General features: G+C 40.9%; 2 protein-coding genes and 1 long non-coding RNA gene across 3 annotated transcripts; 2 read left to right on the top strand and 1 right to left on the bottom strand.

Moving 5' to 3' along the window:
- Nucleotides 1-1,377: 1,377 nt before the first annotated feature.
- cdc23 (CDC23 (cell division cycle 23, yeast, homolog)) lies at nucleotides 1,378-10,445 on the top strand. Its single transcript, XM_080866599.1, has 16 exons — nucleotides 1,378-1,533; nucleotides 1,962-2,034; nucleotides 4,527-4,664; nucleotides 4,801-4,843; nucleotides 4,934-5,039; nucleotides 5,144-5,276; nucleotides 5,490-5,667; nucleotides 5,769-5,866; nucleotides 6,071-6,152; nucleotides 6,321-6,474; nucleotides 6,603-6,722; nucleotides 6,835-6,910; nucleotides 7,013-7,074; nucleotides 7,202-7,280; nucleotides 9,859-9,978; nucleotides 10,062-10,445. The coding sequence occupies exons 1-16, from the start codon at nucleotides 1,421-1,423 to the stop codon at nucleotides 10,212-10,214; spliced, it is 1,728 nt and encodes a 575-aa protein (XP_080722725.1). The 5' UTR covers nucleotides 1,378-1,420; the 3' UTR covers nucleotides 10,215-10,445.
- Nucleotides 10,446-10,483: 38 nt separating this feature from the next.
- Nucleotides 10,484-18,598, bottom strand: kif20a (kinesin family member 20A). Its single transcript, XM_080866598.1, has 19 exons — nucleotides 18,442-18,598; nucleotides 17,194-17,371; nucleotides 16,473-16,583; nucleotides 16,260-16,379; nucleotides 15,922-16,060; nucleotides 15,626-15,801; nucleotides 15,305-15,398; nucleotides 14,851-15,063; nucleotides 14,356-14,467; nucleotides 14,188-14,262; nucleotides 13,938-14,081; nucleotides 13,472-13,640; nucleotides 13,225-13,377; nucleotides 12,910-13,049; nucleotides 12,617-12,719; nucleotides 12,304-12,502; nucleotides 12,126-12,217; nucleotides 11,884-12,021; nucleotides 10,484-11,397 (listed from the first exon to the last, which is right to left on the bottom strand). Exons 2-19 carry the CDS (start codon nucleotides 17,359-17,361, stop codon nucleotides 11,020-11,022), a joined length of 2,724 nt encoding a protein of 907 aa, XP_080722724.1. The 5' UTR covers nucleotides 17,362-17,371; nucleotides 18,442-18,598; the 3' UTR covers nucleotides 10,484-11,019.
- Nucleotides 18,599-18,735: 137 nt separating this feature from the next.
- LOC308386803 lies at nucleotides 18,736-20,505 on the top strand. Its single transcript, XR_013969852.1, has 3 exons — nucleotides 18,736-19,065; nucleotides 19,217-19,357; nucleotides 19,493-20,505. It is a non-coding gene; the product is annotated as an uncharacterized lncRNA (long non-coding RNA).
- The last annotated feature ends 906 nt before the right edge of the window (nucleotides 20,506-21,411 follow it).

Raw genomic sequence — 21,411 nt, forward strand, 5'->3', positions numbered from 1 at the left:
GACTCTACAGCAGGCTACAGCTAAAGCCATTAGCTTTAAAGTTCATGACAGTACAATTAGAAAAAGACTGAACAAGTATGGTTTTGATTGCGAAAGAACATGAAAGCACAGCTTAGGTTTGCCAAAATGCATTCTGAAATGCTTGACCATAATACAGTGCCAAGTCTGATGAAAACCAAACACAGCATATCAGCACAAACATCTCATAACAACTCCACGGTGGTGGAAGAGTGATGATTTGGAATTGTTTTGCAACCACAGGACCTGTGTGCCTTGTAGTCACTGTGTCAACCATGAACTCCTCTGTATACCAAAGTATTCTAGTGTCAACTGTGAGGTCATCTGACTGAATGGCAGAAAATGATAAGAATCAAGGTGTTGCAATGGCGCAGGAAAATGTTGTGGTGAGACAGTAAGGGTGGTCTTTGTGCAAAAACAAATGCCTGCAAACCTCAATGAACTCAAACAGTGGTGGAACGAGTGTGCTAAAACTCCTTCAAAATAACGTGAGAGACTGATTAAGTCATACCGAAAAAGATTTCTTCAAGTTAATTTGCTATTGCTGCTAAAAGTTGAACTACAAACTATAAAACCATGGTGTGTAATTAGTTTTTCAAATACCGCTTTGCATTTAGCATTTTATTTTGTTATCATTAATCTTTCACTCTCTTCCACAGAGTGCCTTTTATCCTGCCTTCCTCAACTCACCGGTGGAGACAGATGGCTGTCCCTCCCTGAGATTTTTTCCTGTTAAAAGGAAGTTTTTCCTTCCCACTGTCGCCAAGAGCTGGCTTACTGGGGGTAGTGTGTTTGTTAAGGGTTTCTCTCTATAATTTCAATTCTTCTTTGCCTTGCACTATAAAGACTATATGTTGTTGTGATTTGAAGCCATATAAATAAAACTGAATTGAATTTTTCTCATTTTAAAATCCAGGACAGATCCATTTTTTATGTCCTGTAACGTGCGGTGGAGATGAAGCCAGCCGCGGAGGTGTGCAGGTGTATAGCGAATGAGCAACAGCTTCTGACTTTCCAAAAAGTACTCATTTATTTACAATATCAAAAATAAAAGTGCTACCTCTACCACACATTACTAAAGAGCACACTAGTCCGCGTACACACGGGAACATCCATTACAGGAGGAGTGCGAAGAAGAACAAAAAGGGGGTGACACCAGTCGTGAGACAGGAGGCGCCGCCATGTGGTGATACACTGCATTACGATAGTAACTGTTACAGTCCTTTTATGCAAAATCTTAGAAATGAACGAGGGTGTACTTTCCTTTTTACCAATTTTTACCTTTTTACTAGTTTTGAGACGGAATATTGACAGAGAGGGTTTTATTTTGGAGGAAAAGCGGAAGAGGAAGAGGGACAGCCTCTTTGAAACTTCCACCAATAGCGTACTTGCTTGGTAAAATATGAAAATGGCGGCTCTCTGTAGTGAGTTTGGGGATCTGTTACAAATCAAAAAACAGCTAATATCGGTGATATCGCTTTGCAAAGAAAGAGGACTTTTACACAGCGCAAAGTGGTGAGACTCCCAGTGAATAATGTGCCATTAGCTGGCTGTCTTTTTGCTCTTTACAGTAAGCGTTGACGTCTAGTTACGTGTTAGCTGCGTTAGCACTGATAAAAAAAAAATCAGTCTCTGTATTAGCTAGCTGTTTATTGCCGTTAACTTTGCTGTCAGTGTCACCTTAAACATAAGCAGACCGTATATGTAGATTTACTAGTTGTGTTGACAAAGTCCACTATGTGTAACGTCAGTGTTGCCTGTGCCTGAGGTATAACTTGGTTCAGGTCGTCTCTCTAGTCAGTTGTTTTTGATCAGTAAATTAAAACTGGGGAGTTTAGATGAATGGAAATAAACGAACTGATGTCAGATGAGGAAGAAATCTAATGCTAAATGTTGCACTTAGGTGTTAATATTAAAATTGCGGTTGTTCCTTTACATTTTAGGGCTTCTGAATTGGCATTTGCTTTGGATCCTCTGCCAAAGGATGAACTGCCACCAACATCCCCTTTAACAGAGGTTTGTAAAACTGTCATGACTGAGGACCCTTCTGGGTTTCAGTTGTTACTGATGTTTCTTTTTCTTATTTCTTCGTTCTTTCACATGCAGTACAGTTTGTTCCAGTTCTTCATTCGTGTCTGTGAAACGGTGCAAAATTGTCACTTGTAAACACGTGTTTTATAGCTCCATTATTACTACATTACATTGGAATCTGATATGTTACCTGTGGCATGACTCCCGTCTTGTGGAGGACAACCCTTAATGCTTTATGGCTCAGGTCTAGTTTTATGTTTGGACTCCTCCAGAAATACTAGTGCAAGTGAACTGCAGATCCAGAGTGCTTAAGGTTTTGCACAAACCGGTCCGATGTCGTGCAAACCTCCCTGGAGTATTATTTTCATAGAAAAATCGACACCCTGGTTGTGCAAGAAAATTGAACTCTTGGGTCATCAGTGAGTTTTAATGCCACTGGAGTATAATCGAGATTTTAACTGGGTGTTAAAAGGTTAGTACATTTACTAAAATGGATCGAAATAGCAATTAGTAATTAAAGTGTTGTATTTGTTGTATTTTCATCAATGACACTTGCGTGTTTGTGTATACACTTGAAGGTGTAGAATCTCCAAATAAACCCCAGTGCCAGTGTCTATTGTGATAAAGGAAGAAGTCACTCAGTGGCATTGTGGGAACTCTGATGTTTTACTGTTTAGTTAACAGGTGTGTAGAACAGGAATTGGCTATATCAAGATTTGTCTGCGCACACAATCTTTTCAAAATGTGTTTGTCTTTAATTTTGATCGTTTAGGATATGTGGATATGGGTGTGGTGATAATTTTCATACTATACTATAATATGAATAAATAATGATCTGGAATTTATCTAAAGTTTGATAAGAATTAAAAGACAATAAAGACAGACAGATTTTCTGGCAGGTGGCAGTAGAGCAGGGCGATATGGCCAAAAATATTTATCACGATATATATTTGAAAATTTGCGATAACGATATAACCGACGATATAATTGATGCGAGACAAAATACAACTCCACAACATTACTAGCGCAAAAAGACAACCTTCAATTTATTTTCACTTAAACAAGAAGCTGGTTTTTATGTACATTAAAGCTTTATAAAAATGTAACAGTGCAAATGCAAATTCCTTGCTGAAAGTTTAACCAAAAGGCATTTCCAGTAGAAATGGGCTGACATATCCTGAGCATAACCATGTATAATATCCACTGAAGTTAAAAAGAGGTGCTTTGCAACATTAAACTGCAGTGTGCAGTACGTATTTTTCGGACCATAAGGTGCACGGGATTATAAGGCACATTAAGCGAAACAAAGCAGTCAGATAAATCAAACTTTATTAAACTCATTCTTCTTGCTTCCTCCACTTCTGTACCATTGATTCATTAATGTTGAATTCTCTGGCAGCTGCTCTATTCCCATGTTGTTGCAGTATATTAATGACTAACCTCGTATTGTGGATGGATTATCTCAGTTGTTCTCCTGACTGAAGTTTGGTCCGTTTACAGTATCCTGCCATGCGATTGCATTTGTCTCTAACCATGAAGAACCTTCACGTTAACTTTTATAAGTGGAAAAGTGTTAGTGTTCGTCCTCCAGCTTCACCGTTTATGTTATGCTAACATAGCTGTGTCGCTAGCGATCACGTAGCACATCATTATATACCAGCTAGCCCAACTTCAGTAACCCTACAAACGTCACTGCTGTTTAGTTTCCTGTCTTCATTTATGTTGGAAGTGATAGCAGAGCTGTACGTTTGATTTTTTTCAGAAATCTCTCCGTCAGAACGTGCTATATCATGCTTAGGTAACTAGCGAAACTAGCGAGCTAACTTCCGCTAGCTTCCTGCTAACTTCTAACTCCGTTAAATGTAATAACTTTTGTTTTCATGGATGCCTGGAAGTTAAACTTTATAGTTACACCTGGTAAAGCAGCAATGCTGATCGTTTTATTAAAGATGAAAGAATTTAGACAGTTTTTAACTCTAAGTGATGCTGCAGTGTTGTTTGACCTGAACATACGGAGTTTAGGACCCAGATTACTCCCAGATTTAAGAGCATCTTAATCCGACAAATATGACAATAACAACGGCCGCTTGCATGTTCTGCAAAAAAATGTGCTTTGTTGTGTATCTGACGGACAAACACCAAACCAGTTCCACATCACGGAAGTTGCACCATTTTTACAAACCAATTCTGGTTCATCTGTTTCACTCAACAATCGGCCATGTGCGTATGAAAACAAAGGCACTGCGCATGCGCGTTTTACTCCCATTCTATCGCGATATTTCATTTTCCTATCGTTGCCTAACATTATACCGGTATTACCGTGAACGGTATAATATGGCCCAGCCCTAGGTGGCAGAATATTATTTTTCACATGTGTATATTGCCCCCTGTTGACAGTTCTTGCAATGTAGATATTAAGATGATCTTGTAATAACTTAATGATGTTATTCAAATGGCTCTTATTTGTCATCATGCAGGAAGATGCACAAGACCTGGATGCACTTACACTGGCCAAATCATACTTTGACCTGAAAGAATATGATCGTGCTGCTTACTTTCTGAAAGGCTGTCGCAGTCAGAAAGCTTATTTCCTCTATATGTATTCTCGCTATCTGGTAAGATTCTGTAGATGTCGAGCATGCCCACGTCCTTTTGATCCTTCCTTTTTATTTCATAGGAAGCCCGATTTTACTTTGATCGTTGCATTTGTAACACATTTTGTCATTGTCCTTCTGTTTTTTCTTTTTTCAGTCGGGCGAGAAAAAGAAGGATGATGAGACTGTGGACAGCCTGGGTGAGGAATTCTTCTTTTAGACCCATAAAAGATAAAAATGAGGAATTGTATTAGTCTTTATAGCTTATTTATATATTTTCTGTGTTTTAGGCCCTCTGGAGAAGGGTCAGGTGCGCAATGAAGCTTTGCGCGAGCTAAGGGTCGAGCTCAGTAAGAAGCATACTGCAGGAGAGTTGGACGGCTTCACCCTCTATCTGTAAGATTGCTCCTCCATAGTGAAACACATTACTGCCATTATGCAGACGTATACAGTGGATTACTTACAGATGATATCATGTTTGTGTCTGTGTGAACACACAGGTATGGGGTGGTTCTAAGAAAGCTGGATCTTCCGAAAGAGGCCGTGGACGTGTTTGTTGAGGGAATACATGCACTTCCACTGCACTGGGGCGCATGGCTGGAGCTCAGTAACCTTGTCACCAATATTGAAATGGTAACAAGCCTTATGTTCTGACACACAGAAACTGTGGAAACTGATAGCATTTATTTCCATAAGCTAACTCACCAAATCCACAGCAACAGTTTCAATTAAAAAATCACTCCTTTTTTAAAAATAATTTTAAAATACAGGGTCCACATATTCAGTAAATGTTCAGAAATATTTCACCTTGAAGTGACTCTGTCTGCTTCTACCGCTTCCCCTCAGCTGAAGTCACTGTCTCTGCCAGACTGCTGGATTAAAGACTTCTTCATGGCCCACATGTACACAGAGATGCAGATGATCAAAGAAGCATTGCAAAAATACCAGAACCTAATAGAGGCTGGCTTTTCGAAAAGTACCTACATCATCTCACAGATTGCTGTGGCCTACCACAATATCAGAGGTTTGTTTTTTTCTCTACTTTTTCAGTGGAAATTTTGAATTTCTGATGAATGGCATGTAAGCGGGCCTAGTCTTACAGCACGCTGTCTCCCCTTCTTTCAGATATTGATCAAGCTTTGGCTCTGTTCAATGAGCTGAGGGAGCAGGATCCGTATCGTATCGACAACATGGACACATTCTCAAATCTGCTTTATGTCAAAGTAAGTGTATGCCAATTGCAATGTGAGATCTGAAGAACATTAGTCAATAATCAGTATGACTGATGTGGTTTGCACAAAGACATGGGGGCCAGTTTCTGTATTTTTTCAGTGAGGGGTCAAAGGAAAAAAAATTGTAGAAAATAGGAAAGTCAGTATCATAACTGAAATTTAGTAGTGTTGCTGATTGTAATCATGTTTCCACAGAGCATGAAGCCAGAGTTGAGCTATTTGGCCCACAACCTGGTGGAGATTGACAAGTACAGAGTGGAGACGTGCTGCGTTATCGGTAAGCATTGAACTAATGAGATTAGAGGTCACCGGCTGCAAGAGGACGTTACTTATGCTAGTTTTAAAACAAATGGATCGTTCATTATGTACATGTAATCCATAATATATGTTGTAAAAGAAAACTAGTGTTTCCTGTACTGCAGTAAGTCGTGTGTCTGATCCACAGGTAACTATTACAGCTTACGCTCTCAGCATGAGAAAGCAGCTCTCTACTTCCAGCGGGCCCTCAAACTGAACCCTCGCTGTCTCGGTGCCTGGACACTCATGGGACACGAGTACATGGAAATGAAAAACACTTCAGCTGCCATTCAAGCCTACAGGTCAGTCTGGATATCTCATAGTCGCGCTCAGCATCTGCATCATCAGGATGTATTTATTATCAGGTGACACAGGTCTGGAGGTTTAAACGGATTTATGATTTTAGTCTCGTGTCCTTTTTCTTCCTCAGACATGCCATTGAAGTGAATAAGCGAGACTACCGTGCCTGGTATGGTCTTGGTCAGACATACGAGATCCTCAAGATGCCCTTTTACTGTTTGTACTATTATCGAAAGGCTCACCAGCTCAGGTTTGGACTTAAGCTAAGCAGATGATATTTCATGCTGCTGTTATAAAGAATGGACGGTTTTTGGAAGAAAACTTATACATATATATAAACACTTGTTGGTTTTTTTTCTCAGGCCGAATGACTCTCGCATGTTGGTCGCACTGGGTGAAAGCTACGAAAAACTGTCACAGCAAGCCGAAGCCAAGAAGGTACACATCTACCCATTGCCAGTAATTAACAGTAGTTTCTGTAGTCAGTTCCAAAGCTTTTTTCTTGATTCTAACTTGTGTCATGGATTTATTTTTGTGAAGTGTTACTGGAGAGCATATTCTGTCGGAGATGTAGAGAAAATGGCTCTGCTCAAACTGGCAAAGTAAGTGTTTATCACTATATTGAGCTGAACAACAGTGCTCTGAAGAAACGAGGCTCTGATCTGCTGCTCGATATTTATTTTCCTTTTTTATATATTTATTTTTCTGGTTGTTTGTTATTTTTGTCAGGCTCCACGAACAGCTGAATGAGTCTGACGATGCTGCCCAGTGTTACATGCTTTACATTCAAGACATTTTCTCTTGTGGGGTAAGCACTTTAAATTAAGCTCTGACACTCATATTCTCAGGGTCTAGGATTGCGATGATTTGCTCTTTCAAGTGAGATCACGATGCTTCAGCTTGCTATTATTATGTATTAGTTATTATGCATTATTATTAATTTGTTTCATGTGATAGAGCCTGACTGGCAAGCAAAGATGACTTGGTAAACTGTAATCCAGGTTTTGTCTCCCAGCGTCACTGAATGCAGCATCCTTTCATGTTTCTTCCCAAACTGAAGGGGCTTTAGATCCAGTCTATTAATGCGTGTGGATTTGGAATCGGCAATCATTAATGGGTTTCATTTTATCTACTACAAACAAAAATGGGCCAGCATGTTTCTTTTCCTGGGGACCAGACAGAGTTTTAGACGGTAAACAAAGGCCAGATCTTGAAAAAGGCATTTCACTTTTTTAAACTGTCTGGTTTACAGTGAAAAGGTTCATTAAATAAAATAATCCCTTTAAATGCTATATCAACTTTAGCCTACATCCACACAGTGTCTGTCTGATTATCACTGTTGCGCAGGCAACTGATTTAACACAATGTTTTATGTTGTAAATATTGACTCCAGACAACTGTTCAGCCGTCATCAAAATCCAGCATTACCCTTACAATACATGATCATAAATATGAAGGAAATCCAATTATGCTGTTATCTAGGTGATCTCTATAAACAGATTCTTTAATATAGAGAAACTGTTGACAGTGTTTTGAACATTTGGACAGGCTTCAGTTGCATGCAAGTGAAGCCTGTGTAGAGGAACGTGTCACATGACTAACATAACTTAGCTATTGTTCTGCAACAATTTAGCTTTTAATACTTTGTGTGTATTAATAAATAATGTCCAGAGCAATGAAAATCTTGACCCAAGTATTGGTTAAATTATTAGAAGGCCTCCAAAATTAGCTGTTGCCCCCCCAGGGCCAAAGCCAGCAGATTGAGTTATCTCTGCAAGCAAAAACAGACTTAAATACCAATGAAATACAGAAATGCATCATTGCATCAGTTCATTTTCTGCTGTTTTACTCGTGTGTTAATTAGCCAAATGGGAACAATTAAGAGGATGACATCGGTGGCTGGAGGTTCCAGCCCTCTGGCTCTGTTTTTCCCACTTGTGCTCCAGGTCATGTGTTGCATTAATATAAAGGAATATAGTTCTAACTAGAGATGGACCGATCCGATATTACGTATCGGTCCGATACTGACCTAAATTACTGGATCGGATATCGGAGAAAAATAAAAAATGTAATCCGATCCATTAAATATCACGAAAGCACCTCACAAAACTTGCAACACACCGTAACTCACCTCAGAACGTTAGCACGTCGGAGCAGTATGCGTCACGTGATAGAGCGGCTGTGGCATGCGGGACCTGTCGGTGGTCTGGATAGCATTTGGAGCTTCGCTAGCAACCTGGCATTTCATCTCCGACAAAGTTATCCCCGAGAGAAGTAAAGCACGTGTGTAAGTCCATCTCTGAATGTTTGTAAAGCATTCCTGCGTTAAGCTTAACGAGCGACTGCCTCTCGCTCTCCGGCTGCTACTTCAATCGTGAAACTGCTTAAATGATCAGCTGATCGGCTTTTCTGTCGCGAGTCTGTCTCTCTTGTTTGTTTTTGGTCCACTTTGCACCAGAAAGAGGAAACCAGCGGCTGAACAACAGCAGCACGTTTAAGCTTGATAAGCTGTTGTTAGAATTTATTTAATATTAATTTCTACACCAGGATCTTTTTCTACGTAGCTGACGGCTGGTAACTGTGCAGGGGCGGATCTAGCAAAGTTTAGCCAGGGGGGCCGATAGGGCATTAACTGGGAAAAGGGGGCACAAAGACATACTTTTCTTTCTTATTCTCATTTAAAATGTCGAGCTTTTAATAAATAATTATCTGACACCCAAAGTTTTAATTTGATGTAAAATGAATAGAAGTCAATTACTGTATATAGTGACTATTAAGTCTAATATATATACCCTAGTAAGCTATAGTACTTTTTACTTTGGGAAGGTACCATCTGTGCAGTCTGCAATTTTGTTGAAGAAAGATGTTGAATCTATTTAATATTTCTTGAAAAAGAATTGATTTCTGTGCATTTTTTTTTCACACTGCATCAAATTAAGGTTGATTACGTCGATTAAGCATCATGAGGTGGAGCGTGAGGGGTGGTTCCCTATTTTTTTATTTATTTATTTTTGTTGTTGCTGGGAGTTGGAACCCTATTAGTTAGGTTGCTTAATATTTACGCTAAGTACTCTTTAAAATACCAGAATAGGGAGGATGGTGTAGGTCTAAGTTTATTAGATTGATCAGTATTGCTGAACTATGAAATATTTTTTTTGTATACAGGTATAACAGAATAGCTTTAGTGTAGTTGTTGTTTTAAACTTGAGTATGAACTTGCAGACTTGCAAAATGCAGCAAGATATTTTAAAAAACAGTTTTGTTGATTAAAAAACACTATATCAGATTCATATCGGTATCGGCAGATATCCAAATTTATGATATCTGTATCGGACATAAAGTGGTATCGTGCCATCTCTAGTTCTAACCAAACTAAGTCTTGTCAGGAACAACTGGAGCATGCTGAGGTGAGCACAGCCCTGCGGTACCTGGGCCAGTACTATTTCAAGAACAAGCTCTATGATGAGGCATCCCTTTGCGCTCAGCGCTGTTGTGACTACAATGACGTAAGTGTTCCTGTACGATTTGAGCATCTTGTTTTAGTTGCTGTTGTGTGGTCGGTACTGATCGGTCATGCCTCGTCTTGCAGGCACGTGAGGAAGGAAAGGCTCTGTTGCGGCAGATCTCACAGGTCAGAGATCAAATCGAGACACCTTCAGCAGACCTGTTTGCACCACTCTCAAACAACAACACTCCAGTCAGGAGGGTGTCTCCCCTGAATCTCATCTCATTTACACCCTGACACCAACTCTCTTCTTCATTGGCTTAAAAAAAATATGGACAATTTACCTATCTTGTGACATGAAACTGCTCTGAAGGTTATCTTGACGAGGGCTGCGTTGGAATTTACATAATAAACTGCATTTGTTTTTGTAAAACTAGCAATCCTGACCATTTTTGTCCAGCCCATGACATTGTCTTTGCTGGAAATGTGAAAACAATCAGCGTACCTGCAGTAAGCACTGGACAGGTCAGTATGCACGGTGCAGCATCGCATACAGTAAATACCCATTTCTTGTTTTTGGTAAGGTTTAATGGTCAATAGTGCAATACTACAAAAAGAATCCCAAATAAAATGTTCAAGAGCAAACAGACAAGATTAACATGTATATATGAATGAACGAACACACACACACAGTCTAAAGTTTACAGCACAGAGCATACAAATGGGAATTTGACTTCTCACTTCATTGCTCATCGGTACGGTTTATGTGTAAATAGTTTACAGCAGTCTTTGCAGGGACTGACTGGAAAGGGTAAAATAATTTACTACAGTTTTAAAGCATGATTATATTCAGGCTGCTCAAATGTGTTTGTAGGATTTATATTGAGTGGTGGAGGGAGAGTACAGCACAAAGGCACAAAGTGGAGTTGCAGAGGCAGAGCAGGTTGATTAACACACATGCACTATTTTAACCATACAGTCACTAAGCAGCTTTACCTCAGCTTAAAGCATTAACAGTTCAGTTGATGCCAATAATATAGTTAAAGTAGAAAAACATAAAAAAATATTATAAAGACAACAGCAACTTAGTTTGCTTTAAAGTTCAGTACTTCCCCCTGAGATTACGAGGGGTGACGACCGGACTAGGAAGTGGAGATGGCTGACGGGACCGCAAAATCCTTGAGGAGGGGGTCAGATTTGCATCCTCGGCAGCACGGGTGTTGTATTTACGTGTTGGGGTGCGAGATGGGAACAGAGACTGGAAAAACTGTCGTTTTTGCGGCGGACGGTTTTCGGGGTCGCTCGGTGCGCCGGCGCCACAGCCTCTCCTTTTGCAGGAGCCCGGCATGCTGGGGGCAGCAAAGCCAGACGGGGGCAGCTGGGGAGGGAGGGACTGTGTTTGGGCCAGGGTCTGCGCTTTCCGCCTCAAGTCGGCTTTGACCAGCATCAGGTCGTTCTGGAGCTCCATAAGGATCTGGCCCTGAGAAGAAGAAGTCAGTTGACAGGGGGTGAGGTTAGACAGGAGCAGAGAGAGAAGGGAGGGCTGTTTAGTTTCAGAAGGTGAGGCAAAAAGCAACAGCTAAACATGCTCTAGCTCATTGACAGCTTTGTGCAGATGTTAGAAACCTTGTTTTAGTTTAAAATCTGCCGGTGCAAGTGAGTTAGGAGAAGAAAACGACAGTTTAAAATGAGAACTGCTCATAATATAATGCAGGTTTTTTTTTTGTTTTTTTTAAAGAGTTCATGCATTTTATCCTCACAAGCTGCTTCTAACTAGGAGGAAAAAGCGCTTTTAAACTCTGCACTGATGGAAATTTAACATGCAGTTTGCAAAATGTGTTCAATACTTTCTCAGCTGTTGCAGAACACAGAGGGCTGAGCACCCTGTTAAATAATTTAAAGAAAATCTTAGTTTACAAGTAAAACTGAATGTGCAAATTGCACACTGCACATTGCTTGACTCTACCTGTTTGGCTAAAGTCTCATCTGCAGCTGTTAAAGCGTGGCGCAGCCTCTCCCCTCCTGTGTTGCGACAGCAGGCTCTTTCACCAGACTGCAGGTCCACCCCCAGCCTCTGCAGATTGAGGTGCAGCTGACGCAGGTTCTGTTGTAAAAAACAAGAAATATATACACACATACAAATTTTAATCTTTCAAACAGTCCAGAGACTCACATGCAGCAGTGAGTTTGTGTAGAGCATGTACTGACCCGCTGACCCTCCTCCAGCTTGCGGTCAGCAGCAGAGGTGAGAGTGCCAGCACTACCTGGCACTTCTAGCTGCATCTTAAGCTTTGTCACCTCTGCACAGACAAACAGAACAAATCAGTCAGCCATCATGAACAATATCCTTGTGCATATAATCAGAAATCTTCCAGTCAGACTGTACCTTGAGTCTTGGTGCACAGCTCAGTGCGGCACTGGTCGAGTTCAGTGCGCAGTCTGCCGAGCTCATTCTGCGTACTGACGCGCTGAGAGCGGCGAGGGCCCTCAGAGTCTCCAGGTGGCGCCGTCATGGGGGCTGCTTCATTTGCCTTCTTTTTTTCCTCAAGAGCAGCAGACAGAGCTTCAATCTCCTGATCACGTTCCTGGGAGAACGGAAATAAATTTGGTAGAGATTCAGCGAGAGCATCGCAAACAGTTGCGAATGCTTAATTTGCAGAGAATGCAAAGCATTACAAACTTTCAAGTCATTAACTGACCTTTAGCTCCTGGGTGTAGAATTTCTTCAGGTGTTTCTGCAGGCTATTTATCTTGTCTTCATACCTCTCTTCAATGAGCGCCCTCTCAGCATCCAGTGTCTCACTACAGGGTGAGAAGATATAAAATGTTGCTATATGTAGTCATTACAAAAACAGTTAAACAACACATTTCTCCCAAATCCCTGCCAAGAAAACACTATTAGATGTGCCTACTGCTCCTTACCACTAAAAAGTATTACAAAAAAAAAGCCTTTAAATTGGCATTTCAGATTCAAACAAGCACCCACACACACCTGAAACCATCTTGCATTCTAGAGATGACCTCCATCATCTCAGAGACCACCTGCTCTCTCACATTTGCTTCTAGGACTTCTTTCTCTTCCCGCTGGCGCTGCACCTCTCTCTTCAGAACATCAATGGCCTGCAGCAAAGCCTTAATGTAGAACAGTCGGCTGTTAGAACAATAGATTTTTGACAGTTTTTGACACATTTAAGATGTTACGGTTACTTGGTTTAAGTAGTGTTTCAAAATAAAAGGTTGATTTATTTTGTCAGTGAAATAAAAGTGCTTAATATTTAGGTGTTACATAAAAAGCAGAGGATGTTACCTTAGTATCTAACATGGTGATATCTCCATCGTCGACATCACTCTCATCCTCTTCCTCCTCCATCACCGTGCTGTCGTTACCATTTCCTGTTGGATCACGAAGTAAAGACAGGATGTAGGCCACTCTGGTCTTCGTGGACGGGCCGTGGACGAGCTTAAAGAAGAGAAACGGCACATTTGATTGATCTCACACAGGACGCAAAACTAAACCAGCCACTCAGGTACTCGTGTACAAATGAGTTTCTTACTTGGGTAGCAATAGCAGAGAATTTGAGGGCCTGGAGGGTCTCGTCATAGATGGATGCACATGGATTGATGTTGACCACCATGGTGGAGGTTCCTCGCCCACAGAAGAAACCCTGCAGGACACGGGTCAGCTTACTGTCCCTGAAAGGCACCACTTGAGGAGGCCGTGACCTGTTGATGCAGTAGGAAAACATATTAAAACCCATTTGGTCATTAAATCTTTATATGTACAATAGCAAAAAACAAAAACGCCCTAAAAGCTGTAAAAGTTGATTTAGTGCAGGAAATCCACACGCCATAAATTAGCGGATCAATAATTTAATTACTGCAGAAGCTGACGTGAAGAAAATTTATAGCAATTTAGCATTTTCGATCTTGAGAGCAGAAAAGCAGTAAAAAGCTCCACAAGATGATCTGTTTCAACCATTTCTCTAATTTACTACACCACCTAAACATTTTAAAACGTACTTATTGCTCTGGTTGTGCCTCAGGGCAGCAATGCAGCGCCCCAGTGTTAGGAGGGAGGTGTTAATGTTGTTGGCCTCCTTCATCCTCTCACCATTACGCTGATCTTTACAGCGTTCGGACCCAGCCAAATCACACACAGTCAGCCTAAAAAGGAGACAGACTTACATTATCACCTTTACAAACTCTAATCAATATAAGTTAAAATGACCCAAAACTGAAATCAAGACTGGGTAATTAAAAGCCAACTTACTCGCTGATGTGCATGGCCTGGCCTGAATTTGCTCCAGGGTGGACGTGCAGGACACGGAGGGAAAAGATGCTGTGGCTGTGTAAGTGATACGTTTATGAGCAGAGTGTCCACAAGTGTAACTCAAATTAAGGTTTCAATAGGTAAACACGTCATTTAACATGCTCCTACCTGCGACTGGAGTTCTGGTTGAGGTGAGTGCTGGCGAAGCTTTGGTTGCGACGCCCAACTCTCAGAATCCTCCAGGCTTCCTCGGCGCTGCGGATCTGGATCCAGGTCAGGTCTGATACAACAGGAAGAAGCACAATGTGGTGCACGTGAAGGAGCTGCAGCAGTAGTTACACATGCTGTTATGCAGGAAACACATGAATTAAGCTAACGTAGTGTTCAAAGTCGTGACCATCTTTTGCACAGTTCTTTATTCATGCACTCATTCATTGTGGTGTGTTGTTGCACTCCCACAAACACAAAGTCTACAAAGACTGCAGGTAGAGTTGAGGAAAATGAAAGAAGCAATTTACAGTTTTTAAACATCATTTCCTGCCTGATGAAGCGTAACATACATCAGATGAGAGCGGCTGCCTGGTGGGAATGAGCCTCAGGAAGTTCAGGCCAACATACTTTGATCTAGTTTTAACTCCATTCCTGTGAATGAGCCACTGTTACCTTTCACGTAGGGGTTGCCCTGCTTGTCGTCGCTTAGCCGCAATGTGACTCTCTTCCGGGGCTGCTGGGAGGGCGAGGCGTCCAGTAGGTCGTACAGGAACTCGTTGTAGATTTCATAAAAGGACACCCAGATTGAAAACTGCACTCCTTCCTCGAGATCTTCCCCTCCGCTGTGCGACAGGCTGTCCGGCTCCAGACAAACACTGTCCGTGTCTGCAGAGGCAAATTAAAAGTCACATGTTTGTTTTGTTTTTTTAAGGCAGTAATGATTTTAATATAAAGAAAGCAGTGTTTAAACTGGAAATTGGTATGTGCTGCACAAACAACGCTGATGTTGACTTCTTATATTGTAAACAGTGCTGTGTACTCATCAAACACCAACTATTCTACTCCAAATACAGCATGTGGTGCGTTTAGCAGAAAATTGACTCCATTTAGGAATGAAAATCCTCACCTTCCAGCTGAGTGCCAAAGGTAGTGGTAGCAGACAGTCCTCCGATGCCACTATCCCAGCTTGTGGTGGTGCCAGTGCAACGAGAATTCCCATCCTGAAATCCACAAGAGGAAGGAGAATCAGAAGATGCATAATTCATCTGCAGGAAAACATTTAACCAAGTAGCAGTCTACAAGGAAAAGAACATGCCAAATATACCAAAGTGTAGTCACATACGTTTGGAGCACCACAATGTCCAAATCCATCCTAAAATTCACCTTGTTGCTACAATGTGTTCCAGAGTAATGCTGTAAGGCCTTTAAAAGTCATATTTATGTTTACCTCTTTGAGCAGAGAGTTTCTGCGGATTTCCTCTGCCTTGACCTCATTGGCACTGAGCTGCCTCACATCCTGGTATAAGACAGGCTTCAGGTTCATGCCACCGTACAGACGGCCCTGCAGTTTCCTAAACAGGGACACTAAAGCCCGGGGCAGCAGGCCTGCCTCTCGACCGCTGCCTGCAGGCCAAAGTTTGACAAGCATGGTTTATGTTGTGCGATTACATAACGAACAAACCTCATAATTAACCCTGGGATTTATGTGTCCAAGTAATATCTGCAGAACAGAAAATAACTCACCCTGAATGGTGTACGTCTTTCCAGAATTGGTTACACCATAAGTGTAGAGAAGTCTATTTTCTCCTCGAAGCACATCGTTTATCATCGCCTTCATTGTGCTCTCATAAAACTGTTGCTGCGCTGTCTCAGGACCAAATATCTAAGGGGACATTTAAAGAAAAAAAAAAACAAAAAAAAAAACATCTTCACTGGTCTGTTTCACTCCAGCATTCTCATTTTCTTCAAGTTCTTCTCTGAAAATATTATTACGTGATTACTACAGTTTTTTTCTGAATGGGTTTTCAGTTTTGGAAACAGTATGTTTAAGTAAAGAGGAGCTACACATACGACTCTCCTACCTTCGTGAAACTGAACTTGTGAATACTCGGAGTGATGCCTCGTTCTGCTGCTCTCATGTTCTGAGAGTCATTTGGAGCTTTAAGCAGCAGGGTCTCTTCGTCTTGGATAGCCACACAACCCTAAAAGAAAAACAAAATAGACTCAAGTACAGTTTCAGAGTATTGAAAGCTTTTATCCTAGAAGAAACAAAAATGTTGACCTTAATGTCTTACCTGCTCTTCCCCTCTGGATCTCTCCGTGTCAGTAAGTGGTCGGATGCGCAGGAAAACCTTCACCCTCTCGGTGGCCCCTTCATCGCAGCTTTGAGATTTCACTGCTACTTTCTAAACACACAAGCATCTTTGTAAATGTTTTGATGGTAGAATGGAAAAATATTAACACCACCAAACTGCAATCCCAGGGTGTAGAATTTTACATATTGCATCTCGCTCTACTGCAATACCCATCTGGGCTTTTAATGCCTATTTAAGCCTGCCAGACTGAAGAAAGCAGCTGTGTTTAAGAATCAGAGAGGTATAGCAAGTGAACTGGAAAAGTGTCAGAATGATGTAGTTTAAACAGAATGTTTCCCTGCCTCCCTTTCTTTTTTGGGGGGGCTGTTATTCATCTCCTCTGAAGGAAAAGCGAGGTATGAAATTATGGCTTTGAAAAACAGTTACACCTCTGGCAATATTGATCAATTATTTATTTATTTATTTATTTATTTATTTATTTATTTATATATATATATATATATATATATATATATATATATATATATATATATATATATATATATATATATATATATATATATATATATATACATACACACACATACACACACACACACATATACACAAAAAACAAAAAAATCTCATATAGATTTGTTCTGAACATGTTTTGTTATACCTGAGGGACATATGATTTTTTTTTTTTTTGGGGAACTCTTACCGGCCCTGTAATGGATGGCCTGGTGTCCAGGCCCGGGGAAATAACAGAGATCTCTGGTAGACGTGGTCTGGCCAAACCTCCGTGCTCTGCTGCTGTAGATTCAAACACAGCCATTTCCTCCTCCTCATCAGAGGGGCATCCACACGGAGATGACAAAGACAGCGCCATGCCCGTCTATCTGTTCCAAGGATAACACGTTTTCATTAGTATGTAGTAATTCTATTAAAAGGGGATTACAAAACGTTTCAAACATGGGCTTGACTTAGGGCGTGTGCACAAGTCACTTTGAAAGGATAATATAGGCTTGTGTTGGAAAAAAAACAGCAATATACAACATAAAAGATGAAAAACTAAACACACTCACACAAGTGTCTGTGTTGTTTGTAATAATGATGTAATGATGTTATTCTCTGCTCAAGCATTTCATTGCTATGAATTAGTTAAACATGGGTGTGTCGTCATCAAACAAGCTGACAGGTAAAGGAACACTAGTTTACTGTTTAAAGCCAAATTGAACCTGCTTAAGTAGTCAAACAGGAAATATTTCCCAGGCTTTCACCAGACCAGGCAAGTTTGGCATTAGTGCTGATCAATACAACTGCTCTACAGCAGGTCCTGTCATGCTTAGTCTTTGTAGCTATTACGATGAGCGAGTTTAGAAGTCTCGGTTTTTCAATTTCATTCCCTTTTTTTAATCCAAATGGTATTTCGTGTTACACTGAGCAGCATTTAAAAAGTATCAAATCCACGTTTAGCATTCAAAAAAAAAAAAATCACTCGAGCCATCTTCACCTTTCACTGCTTGTTACAGCAAGAAGACTTTGTGCTTTCAAAAAGTGTCTCAGCACTGAGTGCAACTAAAATAAAAACCTCAGTGCTGAACCTTTACATGTGCAAGTAGCCATGTTTAGCCTCCAGTAAGCACGTAGTAAACGGAGCCTATATTGCAGTGAATTAAACAGAGTCACTTTAATGTTTATACTAGCTAACATACATTTAATAACAATGATTTCTACTACAAGTACCAATATATGCTAACAAAGAGACTTGCTTCCTGGTTTTAAATGGGAAAATCGTGCAGTCACTCAAAACCAAAAACAAGCACACAAAAAACGTAGATATTGCATTTAGCTTAACACACACTTACATAACTCCGTCAAACAGTTATAGTTACAATCTAATATTATTTTTGTAACTATTACGTTATCTTGTTTAACGTCGTATTGCCCACGTTTAAGTAAAACTCACTTTAACTTTCCTGGAATGTCCAAAATGTGCCTGGTTTCCTGTAAGCTCGTTAGCTTAATGTTTACGATAGATCGCCAAAAGCCAACGTTGAGGTAAAACTGTATAAGTTCAACAAACCCTCCTCGTCTCGAGCTCTTAGCACCAGCTGAGCCGCTTTACCGGATTGCTTTTTGGGTTTTTGAACAATGCGCTTCCCCACAGGGAGAGTCGCCGATTGGTTAAAGTGTATCGCCGTCTTCCCTTTGATTGGTTAACAGGGCCTCGCATGGCGCATGGGCTTTGGAATATGACGTCGCGAGAGGGGGTGCGGCCAGGATTTTTGGTCGAGGTGCCATTTTAGTAGGCCAAACAAAGCGAGCGAAAGCACACGAATAATATCCGCTATGGTTCGTACTTGCTGTGTGATGGGTTGTAACGTTAGATCGCACGACCGGCAAGGGAATAAGCTTGAAAATGGGCTGTCTTTTCATTGTTTCCCCACCTGGAAGCAAAACCAGGGAGCTCATGTGTCGGATGTTACCAAAAGAAGGCGTATAGCCTGGATAGCAGCTGTGAGACGAGCTGATATCCAGTTCTCTACCATCCCCAGATATCTGTTGGTGTGTTCCAGACATTTTCATTCGGGTAAGTTCTAAATAAGTTCATATTACTCTGTATAGCCTATTAGTTTTATTTCGCTCTGAAGTCATAGCAAATTAGAACAAATATCTCAATGTGTGATTTTGCAGGACTGCGTTCTATTTATAGAGTTGCTAATTACTTAGCATAATTGCAGGCAAACCAGCCTATGAAATGGATGAAACAAATCCTGACTGGGTTCCAACGCTATACATGGGGCACTCCGAAATCCCTGCTTCAAACTTGGACCGTCACAGACGACGAATGCGACGGAAGCAGCAAAGAGCAGCAGTCGGAGGTAAATACAACTCCCACCAACATAAAAAAAATGCTCTCACTGTCCGGTAATCAGCTCATAGCTTTTTGATGAGTCATGCACTTTTAAGTGGGCTTCTGGTGAACATTTGCCTTATGCACTCATTGTATCTGACAGGCTTTAGTAATGGAGGAGCAGAGTGTGAAGGTGAGGCCTGCATAGACGTTACATGAAGAGCTGCCAGAGATGGACATGACAGAAGACCGACACCTTAATCACCACGTGATGGAGGCTGTGGCCAAGAGTGGAGGCTGAGGTAGTAGCAACAAATGTAGAAAATGGAGATGGGACAGAGAGAGATGCAGAAGCTAAAAGACAGCCGATGGATTGTGTGTGCTGTGAACAGAGCAGAAATAAACCAGCTGTTGGAGGAGAACAGAACGCTTGAATCACAGTTGAAAAAGACAGCTGAATGAAAAATGTTTTAAAGGATGACACCAAAAAAGTAAAATATTATACTGGAATACCTTGTTTTGCTATTTTACTCTCCTTATTCTGCTATTTTACTCTCCTTATTCAACAATGTAAAAGCTTTCCTGCCAGCATCAAAGAAACCGTGGCATTTCCAAATGCTTTTACTCACTCTTCCGCCTTACATTTGATCTTCCTGTCCAGCATCTTTGTGTGCAGAGGTTAAGATCCCCGCATTTACAAAAGGCTTCTGTCAACTTGATGCCAAGGACATTGAAGATACAAGAGCTATTGCCCACCTAATAATTCATGTCGAGCGAGTTGTAGGTAGTTTACGCAACAGGTATAAAATGCTGCATACCACCATGCCAATCAGATTACTTCTTTAATGTGAGGGTGAAGAGGAGGCCCTTCAGGATAAGATAGTAAAGGTTTGCTGCGTTTTGGTGAACATGTGCCCCATTGTGGTAGTAAAACCAAGGGAAAATGAAACTTGCTCTTAAGTACTATTAAAAGTCTTGTGCTGTGTATATGTAGTTATAATTTTTCAAAAGATACAGTAAATTTACAGAATGTTAGTGAGTGTTATTATGTAAATGCTGTCAATATTTTATGTAAAAAAATTTGTCAGTTGTAAACCATAAACGACATTGATTCTACATTGTAACTGATTTGATGTTCTATAAAGTGGTTTTAATAACAGGCAAAAATTTGTTTGTTTCTTTATTCATCTTTTAAACAGTGGTACTTAGTAAGTACATATTCAGTAAATGAAAATTATTTGCATGGCAATGCACTTCAGGCATCAATCTAGACCCCCTAAATAAAAAGTTATGGGGCATTCAGAACAGAACTATGCTCGGAGAAATATTTTCCCACCAGTTCTGGAAGGCACACTTTTTTTTTTTTTTTCTTTTTTTTGAAGAACTCTTGTGCTCTCTTCAAACGTGGTTCCCAGAAATCTACATCAGGGAAGATGTGTACCACAGCCATGTCTCTTTGAGTCCATGCAACGAGGTCACAGTGGTTGGAGCTGGTGACAAAGTGTTTGCACCTGTAAGTAGTAGGGGTGCGCCCTCTTTAAGTGAAGTCCATTTGCAGCTGACTCCAGGCAGAAGTCTTTATCCTGTGCATCCAATGCCTGCTTAATGCTGTCCGTTGTGTATTTAAAAGGACACTTAATCTCCAGGCACCACTCCCCACAACAGTCACACATTGTGAGATGCTCCAAGTTCAAGAAAAATTGTGTTCACAATAAAACTGCATAAACAAACCTGCAGTTTGTAGTGATGTGCTGCAATTTTTTGGGTGTAGGCCTTTCATGCATCCTCTTCATGCTCCACTCCCCATCTTGTTTGTGTAACAGACAGTTTTCAGGGTAGCTCACACAATTAACAACACTTTGGGCTGGTGTTTCCAAACTTGTGGAAAATACAGCGTGCATCACCGAAGCTGTGATTCTTCCTGCACACCATCGAAACCAACTTCTTGTGCTGAAGTCTTGTGTGTCCTTCAGTAGCTTCTGCCTGCTCTTCAGTCACTGTTGCAGCATTTAGACACTTTACACAGTGCAGCTGTAGAACTGTAAGGCCAAGGAACTGTGTGCCTTTGTTGTGTAAAAATGC

The sequence above is a fragment of the Rhamphochromis sp. 'chilingali' genome (genome assembly GCF_963969265.1).
Source record: "Rhamphochromis sp. 'chilingali' genome assembly, chromosome: 19".
Taxonomy (NCBI): Eukaryota; Metazoa; Chordata; class Actinopteri; order Cichliformes; family Cichlidae; genus Rhamphochromis; species Rhamphochromis sp. 'chilingali'.

Excerpts from the sequence above, each read along its gene's own strand:
- cdc23 (XM_080866599.1), top strand. The coding sequence starts at position 1,421 with ATGAAAATGGCGGCTCTCTGTAGTGAGTTTGGGGATCTGTTACAAATC. Across the intron at positions 6,723-6,834 it reads CGAAAGGCTCACCAGCTCAG|GCCGAATGACTCTCGCATGT; the intron begins GTTTGGACTTAA and ends TTTTTTTCTCAG. Across the intron at positions 6,911-7,012 it reads AGCAAGCCGAAGCCAAGAAG|TGTTACTGGAGAGCATATTC; the intron begins GTACACATCTAC and ends ATTTTTGTGAAG.
- kif20a (XM_080866598.1), bottom strand. The coding sequence starts at position 17,361 with ATGGCGCTGTCTTTGTCATCTCCGTGTGGATGCCCCTCTGATGAGGAG. Across the intron at positions 12,720-12,909 it reads AGAATGCAAGATGGTTTCAG|TGAGACACTGGATGCTGAGA; the intron begins GTGTGTGTGGGT and ends CTCACCCTGTAG. Across the intron at positions 12,503-12,616 it reads TCTACACCCAGGAGCTAAAG|GAACGTGATCAGGAGATTGA; the intron begins GTCAGTTAATGA and ends CCGTTCTCCCAG.